This window comes from Phalacrocorax carbo, chromosome 3 (genome assembly GCF_963921805.1).
Source record: "Phalacrocorax carbo chromosome 3, bPhaCar2.1, whole genome shotgun sequence".
Classification (NCBI taxonomy): Eukaryota; Metazoa; Chordata; class Aves; order Suliformes; family Phalacrocoracidae; genus Phalacrocorax; species Phalacrocorax carbo.
In genome coordinates, this window is record NC_087515.1 from 127,104,575 (window position 1) to 127,117,021 (window position 12,447).

Genomic DNA, 12,447 nt, shown 5'->3' on the forward strand with positions numbered 1-12,447 from the left:
CAAAGGTAAGCGGGGCAAGGAGTGGCGTACCCAATTTTCGAGAGAGGACTTTGAGGGGGAGGGTATTCTGAGGAAAATATTAAATTATAAAGGTAAAAGTGATACACAAAGTATGTCAGGAAACCAAACTAAGATAGGAATCGTTATGCACTGTACAAATTTGTGCTACGCTTATATTTTGAATATGCAGTTCTGGTCATCCCACTGAAAGAGGACACAATAGAACTAGGAAAGGTAGAGAGGACAGCAGCCCAGAGGGAGGGAGGCAGGCACGGGGAGGCTCCCGTACGAGGAGAGGCTAAATAGACTCAGGTTCTTCAGCTTGGAAAAGAAATGGCTGATGGTTGATATGGTAAATGTTTATTACAAATTATTAGTAAATTAAGAACAAAGTGGATACAGAGCCTGGCTCAGGAAGCCTCTCAAAACTACTGTCTTCCAGAAGCTGGAAGCTACTGTAATAAAATCATTCTATAATTGTCCTGTTCTTTAACAATACTTTTTCCTTAAATACCACTACTGACCTCAGTCAGAAACAGGATACAAGCCTAGACTAACCCTTGGTCTGAGCCAGTATCCTGTGAAGACACTGAATTCACACAGGTATAGGGACAAAGCTGCTGAAAACCTCCTAGGCTGCTAAGAGAAAGAGTGCAATGATGCCAGGGGACTGGAACCACTGTAATGCAAATATGCAGGTGACGATACTGCCAGGTTCACCAGCCCACTGAACTACAGGCCATGTATTTCTTCATCTGTTTTCTAAAGAGCAAAGTCTCTCAGCTGTAAGAGGACCACTCTGCTGACGGCTGCGATGGCTGGCAAGCAAAACGAATACAGAGAAACCTTGCTGCTATGGGACCGCAGTGAAAATTTTTAAAATCAACAAACAGGAAAGGCTGCCTTCTCCAGGTGCAAAATGGCCATACAATATCAGACCTAAAAGTCTGACAATTCTTGCATAAATTTTATAGCGGGGTGTGCATGTTTCTCTGTCTACATCAGAAATAGGGCCTGGTTTTCAATGGTAAGACAGAGAACCAGCAATATCCAAACTGTAAGCCCAGCTGTCAAATAAATTCTTCTGGAATTTTGGGCGAAATCACAGTGTTTTCTCCTCTTTAAAACGGGGTACTAATAGTAACCACACCATGACCCCACATTTTTTTTTTAATTATTTACAGAAAGGAAATGATACACATTTATCAGTCTTCCAACAGCCTTTAAGGGATGAACTTGTGAAATTTAAAATGTGTTATTAAGCATTTTTAAATTAAGAAGACGTGGCAAATGCTGAGGGGCCCAGAAAAGCCAGGACTTGGTAAAATCCTAAGGTTCTTTAAAGGAATGGATTCATTTACAACAAATGTCAGGCAAACATCGTGGTGTGCCCACACACTAAGGGCCTCGCAGCAATCTTAACCATAGTAAGAAATACAGAGTCCTGAGTTTTAGGCACTTCATTAGGATTTGGATGAACTTTGTGTTTTAAAGTTTACCAGAGTTTAAGTGTCGCTGTGGAAAACAGAATTTATGGTTTTAACAGCTAAGGGACGTTTCTATGATTCTACGTTACATGGTCATCAGGAGAGCTTGCCGTTTAACCTGCTTCGCTGCTAATGCCTAATTACACTTCATGGAGGAGCCCAGCTGGACTGCTGAGAAATGCAATTTTTAAGGACTCTAAACAAAGGTATTTAAATTTTAATAACCAATTTATTCCTCTTTTCAAAGTATTTTGGATAACACACAGAAGAAAAAACATAGTTTGGGAGTCTACATAACACTTCATCCCAGTATTCAGGTCCTGTATCTGACTGACAAGGAATTATCTGTGCTCGGCAGCAGTTTCAGAATATTTTGTAACACAGAGCAGCGTCTCATCATCTAAAGCTAGCAAAGTTGGATCCACCAAATCTGCTGGTGATGACCTATAAAAAGGGCCTTAATACCCATCAGAAGCAGAGCGGCTGGGAATGCCTCTGCCAGATATCTGTCGTACTGGGCCAGAGCCAAGTATGCTGGGGACTCGTTCCAGGACACTCAGTTGCTGTTACACTCCACCAGCAGCCTGTATACAGGGAGACCTACCTACTTCTCCCAAGCGAGTCAATGAAAAGTGATCTGCCCACCCCAGATGCTGGGTGCAGCGCAGAGCACAGCTCATATCAAAACCAGAACCAAGCCAAGTGAACTGTTCAAGTCCACCGGTTCCAAGCACGCACAGCCCTGAGGGGTTATGGCCAACACTGACACCTGAAGGAAAATTGGGAAGGGGATGCAATACCTGGCAGGAAGGTGTGTGAAGGAAGGGTCACCAACTTTAGGGTAGGTGAGGGCTCAGAGTGCGGGAAGGGGTATTCTTTTGCTAGAGAATTTAAAAAAGAAGTTGCTGTCAAGGGTTAAAAACAACCAAGAAAAATAGAGAATAGGCAAGAATTAAAAAGCAAAAAGGAGAAGAAAATAAAAAGACAGATAATACGTAAACAATCCAAATAGTAGCACATCGTTGCAGAACAATACGGAACAGGTAAGGGGGGCCAAATAAACATCAATCTTCAGTTAATCAAATCCTTTCCCCCCCACCCTTCACCCTTTGTCTGTCAGTGTCTTAGGGACTGATCCTGAGATGCTCCTGAAGGGTACAAACAGAGGGAGCTCAGCACCTTAAAGGAGGGTGCTCAGTGCCTTGCTGGGCGAGGTTGGCAGAAGGCATTACAAAGTGTACTGGGCAGGGGCTCGCTGCTGTGCTCATCTGGGTGCCAGACAAGCAGCTCACAGTAGCTGTAGCACAGGCTACATTGGAGATATTTCTTGCAGAAAGAAATAATAGGTCTAAGAGGAACACGCATGCCTAGTTTTGCAGGGAAGCGTGTTAGTGCCTGATATATAGGAGCAACTGTTAAAGACCTGTACGTCCTTTCTTGAGGGTGGATAACTAGAGCGGTGCCATGGGTAAGGAGAGCGCAAGTTATGCATGGTGCACTGGGTGAGTTAACACTCTCCTAACATTTTTCATACATTGCGTGTGGCGTGAATGGTGTAACTTGCTTGTTTGGAGCAGATCCTCCTGTCTTCTTCTACCTTCTCTGCTTCTCTGCCTCCCTCTGAACATCTTCCCTCCTCCTCCCCATTGCGTACTTGCCAAGTGTCCTGTTGTATGACAATAAATCCATGTGGGTGAATACTGGTTGCTCAACACATTCAAACAGGGGAGCTGTGCTCTTCCACTTTCCCCATTACAATTACATAAAAGCAGAACAAAAACAAGAGACATCTGATTTGCGAGAGGTAGAGGGCCTCTTCATGTGTTGCGTGAACTCTCCCTTTTTGGGCCACAAGGCTCAGCCGTGACGCTTACCTGCTCTGAGTAGTCATTGCCATCGACGTCGTCACTGTTGGAATGACCTCCCGGACTCTGTACATCTATTCCATGGCTCTCCAGGATTGCTGCTTCTTCGAAAAAAGCAAATGGATCCCTAATTTATCTGATGCATTAGAGTAATTAAAAGTAACTACTTTTTCTCCCAAGAATTTAGAATAACTGGAAGAACAGAGTTAGTTCTTAGCCTCTTCCTCTTCCCTCTCTGGTATTTAGGAAGGTAGGACATGTATAGATACTGGTTTGCCTGAAATCCTTCTCTACCAACTAACAGACTTGTTTGCGAGTAAGAATCCTTGTTTTCTAGCCAGTCCTATTAGAAACTAGGATAATTTCTAACGTACTGGAGTAGCAAAGGCATTCCCTGTAGATCTTCCCACACAGTTTGGACTGGCAGGACTTGAGAGGGCGGGGGGAGTGTCTGAAAATAGATGGAGAAATTTTTTAAAGCACTTAAGGGATTTAAAACCACATGTACCTTCATCTGGTAGTAGGCTCCATGCATCTAAAGCTCCCTTTGGTTCTTTTTTGTCTCCTTCCAACCCTCCTCCCTACACAGGTCAGATACAGCTGTAACTCCACCCACCTTGGACTAGCTTTGCTTTGTTCCCCCCCATCAACAGGTTCCATTAAAAAAAAAAAAAAAATTAGGTTAAATTTGAGTAACACACCAAATGCTGGAAAAAGGAATTTTCCTTATTCACAAACACGGCAAAAAGAAGCAGATAGCGAAAGGGCGTAACATTCCAGACCTGCAACAACACTGGTAACAGGCAGGTAGGGATCTCTGCCCGTCTACGTATCGCAGACACAATCCGCACAGTATCTAAGTGCATACAATCGTGCGTGCATTGCAGAAGCTTGTAGAGCCCTGGCCACTAATATGAATTTATTCTCATTAGAATGGCTTATGTTTATTCCCATTAGAAGGTCTACTTCTTACAAGTTCCGAGTCACTCCTAGCTTCCTTACGATCAGCTGCTCATCACTCAGAGAACCCGCAGGGTTAAATCAGAAGCGACTTTTGTTTTATCCTGATCATCAAGAAAAATTATTACTTTGTTCCAGCCACGTGTCACTGTGCAACCCCTTGGAAAGCAAGACGGAGCACAGGAGTAACTGGAACGAGAAGTTGGCTCGCAGAGCCTTTGGTCCCAGTGGCTGTATCTGAGATGTAAAACAACTCATCTGAGCTCTCAGATCCCTGTGGGGTCTCGGGGATGGCAGGTGGCAAGACACCCCCAGGTTTTGGCTGAAAGAACAAGCGCATTTCAGTGGAACGCAGACAAAAGGAAACTTACAACCAGATAAAAGCTCTTCACGACAGCCACTTTTCATTTAAACAGCGTGCTAAGGTTGTGAACTTGCAACCATCTCAATTTCCCTTATTTCCAATGCAGATATTTTGAGGTTTTATTTTAGATTTTATTCTGGATACCCAAAGGAGCCTGAGCGTAGGGAAATACGAGTCTCCTTCCGCCAACAGAATCCTCACTTTGGTTTTTAAAAACTGATCTTCCAGTAAAACTTTGTAACTGCACCATTTTCCTCCGCTGATGACGGAATTCCATCAATTAAATTCCTACCCGCATTTTAGAAAAAGTCTGGGACAGCAAGCGAATAAGTCTAAAAATTGTTCCACGCTCCTGCTAAGAATGTCAGAACCTCTAGTATTTCCCATCTTATGTACCTTCCATCCCTCCTGAGCAAGTGTACGTGTTAAACCTGGAGAGCAGGCTCTCTGATACATTACCGATATTGGCTCTTCTCTTGATTTCCTTTCTTCTGTTGGCAAACCAATTGTACACTTTAAGGGAGGTAACTCGCTCCAAATCTGATAACTTTTTTCCTATGAAAGAAACAGGGAGGAAACAAAAAACACCAACGTTACTCGCTGGGTTCCAGAGGTAGGCGAATACCCTTACACATGTGATAAACCCCTGAAATGCAGACTGCACTGAAAAGTAATTATAACTGAGAATAAAGTGAATTTTATGTGAATCAAAGTACTGTGCCCAGATGCTATGGTAATAAATGCCAAATATCTCTCTCAAAACAAAGTAGCCTTTCTTCTTTTTCTAAAAATCTGAAATACAGGAATTTCTTTGCAGCTTCAATCAACTTAATGCAGAGCCGTGGGAGAGCAGAGGGCTGCTTTTCTAGCTCAAGCACAAAACTGAGATTCAAAAAACCTCAAATTCAATTCAGAGCCCTGCCACAGTTCGCGTACCCTTGGGCTAGTTCTCTTACTACGTGCCACCAGGATACAGTTCAATGACATGTTTTCCTCAGCAGCAAAAGAGATTTTGTGCCGTTCACTTCAATCTATTTTCCTTCCTCTCCCCCACCAGCTGCTATCATGCTCCCGCAGCACTAATCACACCCTCTCAATCGTGCCAGGACACTTGCAATCTTCTGGGAGAAAAGGGGGGATGTTGGAAACCAGATCACTGGTGTTTTACATTTAAACCAACAAATAAAGTCCCACTAACCACGAGCCAGCGACAGAAGGCGATCCCTTCTGATCACCAGTGTAAAAGCAGGGGTTCGGCATCGCAGGGACAGCACAGAAACCTCGTCAGCTGGCCTTGACCCTATTCAAGCTGCAACCTCCGCCTGCTGCAGGCTACATGGGGATTGAGACTCCCCTGCTTCAGACCGTTTCTCAAAGCTTATTTATTCAGCATACAAAACATTCATGTAATTGCAGCAATCTGCAAACTTAAGGACGTGAAGAGAGGTGAGACAAGTGAAAGAAAGGAAAATCTGGAAGTAGGTAGCTGCGCTGTTTCCTAACGCTTGGCATCAGCAGCACTCACAATATTTTACTGGTCCTGAGAAACAGTGTTTAAGGGGTTTGTTCAAAGCTGCTGAACCAACCAGCAGCACAGCCAGGAATAAAACCCCACCCTCCTCGGTGCTCCACCCGCTAGAGCACTCTGCTTCCGCGACCAAAAGGCAACACAGAAGTTGCAACAAGGGAAATTTTGACTAGGGGTTAAGAAAAAGTATTTGGCCACGAGAGTGCTCAAATTGTGGAACAAGGGCCCAGGGGCCGGAAAACCTCCGGTTTTGGAGATATTCAAAACTCAACAAGGTAAAGCCTCAAGCAAGCTAACCTAAGCTGGTCCTGCCTGACCAGATGTTCTCCAGAGGTCGCTTCCAGCCTAATCTAAGATTCTGTGCTCTCCTGTGGCTGTCCCAGTGTTCAGGAGCTGTGCCGTAGCTTTCTTCTGCATTCGTTTTTATTCTGGTTGCATAAAATCTAAATATATCCAAAATACAAGTTGTGAAAACTGTGTAAACGTTTGGTTGGCAAAACCAAGCACAGGCAGGTGCGTCCACTAATACTACACTGAATATTCATGCTCCTCTCCCAAGTACGACTTCTCCAAGAACAGGGAAAATGCATCTTGTTGACCCAAATACCAGGTCCTCCATTAATACACAGATTCTAATATGAGACCCTTGTTCTAGAAGCTGTAAAACAATTGAAAGGAAAGCTGTGCTCCTGAATCCTCCGAGGACCTGCTGTGCGATCTCCAGCAAGCCCCAGTCTATGAACCTAAGATTTCCCATTTGTAAAACAGACCCAGTAACACCCACGTTCGTGGGATGTAATACAATCCTCAGATCACTACTGAGTGCTTCTAGAAGTCCTTTGAAATAACTGAACGTTATGAACAAAAACTTTTCAGCTATGTTTACGCTGAAAACCTTTCAGATGTTTATTTTCTTAGCAGTGAAATATTCAGATGCACAACTTGTACTTCGTATCTCAACTGGCAGGAATTTAGGTTTGAAATCTGCACTGGCTGTCATGTTCATCCAAGTGCGGCAGCTCCAAATAACACGGGTTATAGAACGCTCAAGAAGAGACCTAGTACTAGTTGAGAGCGCTACATTTGTTAGTAATAGCCTTAAAATGAGATTTGCTGAATTTAGATGTTGAAATCCAATTGCAATTGCCTTTGGAAAAGACACCACGATCAGCTCCTCACCTGGCTTTTGTATAACTGCATTACAGGCGTTTGCAATTTCTTCTCTCTTTGCCTCGTCTGGATATTGATTCTCATTGAAGTAACTGCAAGGGGGGGAAAAAAAAAAAAGTTTTTTTTTCAGAAATCAGAGCACGAATGCTCCAGAGCAGCTTCGCTAGAAGGTGTCAACTGCTGGTTTATGCATCGCTCTTACGGAGAGAACACAGATGTGGTAAATCTTATGTAACCCTGTATATGCTTAAGGCAATACCGGCATGCACTCATATCCACATAGTGCATAAAACTTCCCCAGCGCCTCAGAGAAACGAATATTATCTCAGCATTTGCAGCGTCACCTCAGCACTCAGAATATTGTACTAGGAGATACAACGAAGCAGGCAGTCCCATGGATGTCAGCGTTAGGAGTGTCAAGTGAAGCATCACGTCAGAAGGCATCCCAGGCCATGCCTCTGCCTTTATTATCATTTACTCATTTTTCTTCCTGATGTATCCCCACCTTAGGCAGCGTCCTACAAATGAAGGAGCTGTTCGGTATTTGTTCGGATCCCTGGGTCAATATATACACACATACACACATACTTGCACATGTATTAAGCGCAAACGCACACGAATATTGTGTACTTTAGACACATACGGTATGAAGATTGTACAGACAAGATCACACAGTAATACAGTAAGATTTCTAAAGTCAGACTAGCTTTTATTTTAAATCACAATTTAAAAATTTTCAGTCTTCCCCAGAACAACCTATCGAGTATAGCATATTTGAACAGTATTTTTTTTCAGAATAACTCATTTTATTGTATCTCATATGCAGTAAACATCTATAAAAGTTAAACTGTTTTCTCTTTTACTTCATTTAAGGGCTTTACAAATTTTAATGAACTGATTTACATTCTACAGAGCGTAGCAGATTTGCATTAAAACCAACAAAAAGTCCTGTTTACTTCAATGGACTCTGATAAGCATGCCATAAGCGGGGACTGCTACATTTTTTCTGTAGATTGTCCGTAACAGATAATCCTAAGAATTCTTTGATCAACTTTGATCGGCAGCAGGTTCAGCTGTTGGACAGCTGCTCTGCATTTGAAAATAAGATATTTCCTTTAACTGTAGATCATTTGGTAGTAGGAGAGCTAGCCATATTTAGGCAATTATTATTTTCCATGGTCCGATTTCTCCTCTTATGGATCAGCCCCAGCACAGTTACTTTCTACGGAAACCTGGATTCTGTTCCATACAGCGACTGTTTGTGTCCAACCTTCTTTTGAACAAGTGGTACTGATGCAGATCTCGCTATTTCGCTTCCAGTTTACATCAGTTCACTGTAAATACGAATTTCAAATATTCAATTTGAATTTTGGCTACTACTTCTTCATCCCACTGTTTGCAGCGTTGCAGCCACGCCCGCAAACGGAGGCCAACGCTGCTACTCGGTGACTAAGAGACATCACACATTAGCACAGCTAGTTGCACCGCTAATGTACTTCCACTTGATTTGCTAGCTTAGAGAGCAAATGAAACCACAGAAATAGCTCCATCTTCACTAAATGAAGGGCAGACTACATCTATACTACCGATTTGGGCTTTGGAGGCAATCACATTTACATGTAAACATCCACTACTTCTTCCCTGGACCTCTGAGTTGCTCTTATGAAGGAAACCTGGAGAGAGGGCCCATAACTGCAATTCCCACTACGCTTGATCCTACTCGGAAAAAAGAGCTGAGATTTTGCCATTAGATCTGAAGAGGAGGACACCCGGTTACACTTACTTTCTGGGAAGCTTCAAGTATGTAGAGCTGTCAGCTTTGGCACTGGCACCAGAGGAATGCTCCCTCAATTATCAGCAAGAGATTTTCTTCCCTTTTTTCTCCCCCTCCCAGCAATACGCCCAGTCTCTGGGCATGGTATTTTTTAAAGTATATTCCTTCCTCTTCCAGATATATCATCCTCTCTGTTATTACATCCTTTGAAGTGATACGTGTGTCTATCTTCACTTGCAAATTTCTGTTCAAAGGAGTTGTGTTCTGTACAAAGTTGTTTTGGAGAATGGAGAGCTTGGAAAACAGACCAGAAAATGCTTTTTCTAGTAGTTAGTGATGGAAGCAGAAGCTCAGGGTTCCAGTCCAACTGCCTCATGACAGCATCTCAGCTCTCCCACCTACAGAACAGAGCGCCCCGCCCTCTGCCCAGAGCCAAGAACTATCTCCTCTTTTAAGTGGCATGAGATAAAGGAACATCAAAAGTCTCCATCCCTGGAGGAATTTAAAAGAAGGGTAGACGTGGTGCTTGAGGATACGGTTTAGTGATGGGCTTGGCAGTGACAGGTTAGCGGTTGGACTCGATCTTAAGGGTCTTTTCCAACCTTAACGATTCTATGATTCTATGAAAACGTCACAGCTGAAAACTGCTGTACTATTATTTACATAAATATATGTATGACCTGGAGTCCTGATTAGGAATTCAGCTCATCCCTATGTGTACAAAAATTAACTTGGCAAATTCTGGAAGCCATAATAGCTATTTTATGGACCCCTTTGCCAAACATTATTTTGTTTATAGATACTTGTCAAAAGTCAAGAACAAACACCATGAAAGAAACCCCATAACTTAGAAAACCTGATGGATCTACATGGTGATGTATTAAAACCAGTGGAAACCCTGATGTCGTGCGGGATTATGGGTCTAGATCATCTGTGGTCACAAAACTGCTAGACAATGCCTACCTTGATGGAAGAAATAACAAAAGATGTCAAATTAAGAAATGGGTGAACTGCCCATTCTCACGCTGATGCAAGAAACCGAGACGCCAACGAATGAAGAAAAGATAACACAAGAACCACTAGCTGTCCCTCTCTTGGCACGTAACTAAACACTATCCTTGCAGCAAGCCACTGAGTGCCTTATGCTTCTGCTGGCTCCAATAAAAAAGCTCACATTTTCCAATAATTACAGAACTTAGGCGCAGGTTTACAATTCTCTGGGATAACAGGAAATCTCCCTGTGATGGAGCTAACTTTCAGATCTGGACAATGAATGAGACACCTTTTCTGGCAAACAAGGAAGTCGTCTTCGTGTTTTCTTTGTGTTTTCTACAACTTCACAACTGAATAAGCTATAAACATTTTTATTTGATTGGAACAAACCACATTTTTCATAATTCTGGAACATTTTCTTTAAATTTTAACACAAATTTCTCATCTTTTAATGTAAATGTCTGAAAGTTTCTACATGAAAAGTGATTCCCACTTGAAAATATGAAATGGTTTTCATCCTGAAACCCTGTTTTATGAAAAAACACTGAAAAGTTAGGAAGTTTTCAGGCAGCTCTCCTGGTAAATAAGACATTTTCATGGAGATCACAAAGCTAAGCAGATACCAGAGGGGAGCTGGAAGGGCACTATCGGAGTAGTTAAAACTCTATTTCTGTGGCTGACACAGTAATTTTAGAACCTGCTTCTCTTTCCACCTGCTGGCGTATTCCTTATCCGCATTAATGACGTGCCTCCTCCTTCCCCAACACGTTCAAGCTGCCTGTAAATTTGTCCAACCCTCAGCTCGGGCTTCCCAAAACTGTACCTTCTCCTCAACTTCTCCTGATAATATTCTTCTCCGTCACCATATTGTGCTTTTAACCTCTGACAGAGAGCAAGCAGGTTTTATCAGAGAAGAGATCATACTCAGACGTTTTCAGTCTTAAAGTAAAAAGTCTCATAGCTACAGGTAACCAAAACCATACAACCTCAACCGTAAGAGCTGATTTTCATCCTCAGCCTCCACATTCTCCATACACACACTCTACCAACACATCCATGTTTCATTCCCACCGCTTATTTCAAGGTCGTAACAGGACTGGTGGGTGACATACCAAGACATTTAAAGCCTCCCAACACTTCTGGAGTGTTGGTGATAACTGAGTTTTCAAGACAGAGAAGCCACGGAAAAAAAAATTCAAGGCTTCACCATTGCTGTTTTGGTTTGCTCAGGTAGAGGTTGTTAAAACACTGCATTTTTTGACTACAGTTCTTCTTGCAAGCAGGAAATTAATTAATCTGCGTCCAGTTCTGTTTCTTATCAGCCAGGTATAGCCTTGCTAAGGGACATGGAAAAACGCGGGATGTCTGGATTTCTCTTTGCAGCTACCAACGACATCCTGCTCACGAGCTGAAATGTTCCTGAAAAACTACAGGTGAAAAATCTGAAGCAATATGAACTTAAAAGGGGAAAAGAAAAAGGAAAAGAAGAGAGCAGGCACAAGTAAATCCTGCAAAGGCACGCTGCTTTCTAGACAAAGGGCAGCTGTCAGCTGAACACCTTCAATGAAGAAACCAAACGATCTCTTTTGTAGAAATGACAGCAGAGGATTAAAATGAAAAGTGGCCAAATAATTTACATGAGATGAGAATCCGTATGATGGTAAAGAATATAGATATCCTTGAAGTGGTTTCATTTCAATAACACTGAAGCCTAGAAAAATTGCAGATTCAGAGAAACCCTCTTTCTTTCAGGGATAATGTGCTTAGGACAATGACAGAGAGAGAATCCATCTCAGCCCTGGGCTCTGTAATGGAAGTAAACGCATCCCCCCCGACTCTTTACCAAGGTGCCCCTATCTGAATTCCTGCAATAGCTGCCAATCCTTTTTTTTTTTTTTTTTTTTCCTCTCGGCTGTACGGCTGCTGTTATCCAGGCTTAGATATCAGATGCATTAAGCAATGCCTCAGCAGTGTTCCTGATAATCCACAGTGGAAGTTTTGCTTCTTCGTATCAGCTTTGCAGCTGCCAGGGAAGTGTCTGAAACGACCCGAGCTACGGAGCAGCGGAAGGACGGGCAGGTTCGGTGCTTTTTCATACGGCTGGGTGTCAGGCACAAACAGATAAAAACCCAGCACTGCTCAGAAGACCCCGGGCTGGGGAAAGGCTTATTTTACAGCATGACATAACACTTAAAGCTTCAAAGTGTGAAAGTGATTCAAAGCAAAAAGGCTTAAATGTGTTGCAGGGTAACAATTCACCGCGGGTCAGCTGTTAGAGCTGAATTACCCACGATCAGGGAGAGGTA

At 42.8% G+C, this 12,447-nt stretch overlaps 1 protein-coding gene across 18 annotated transcripts in view; it reads right to left on the reverse strand.

The window, feature by feature from the left end:
- HMBOX1 (homeobox containing 1) overlaps positions 1-12,447 on the reverse strand; it is a 127,548-nt gene that overhangs the window by 17,148 nt on the left and 97,953 nt on the right. For 8 of the 18 annotated variants that reach the window (XM_064448292.1, XM_064448280.1, XM_064448281.1 and 5 more), the window contains 4 exons: positions 7,384-7,466; positions 5,136-5,231; positions 3,362-3,456; positions 3,022-3,153 (listed from right to left, as the gene is read on the reverse strand). In XM_064448292.1, coding sequence (XP_064304362.1) covers positions 3,022-3,153; positions 3,362-3,456; positions 5,136-5,231; positions 7,384-7,466 — 406 coding nt within the window. The remainder of the gene's footprint in view (positions 1-3,021; positions 3,154-3,361; positions 3,457-5,135; positions 5,232-7,383; positions 7,467-12,447) is intronic. The other 10 variants (XM_064448295.1, XM_064448294.1, XM_064448293.1 and 7 more) reach the window with 10 other exon arrangements.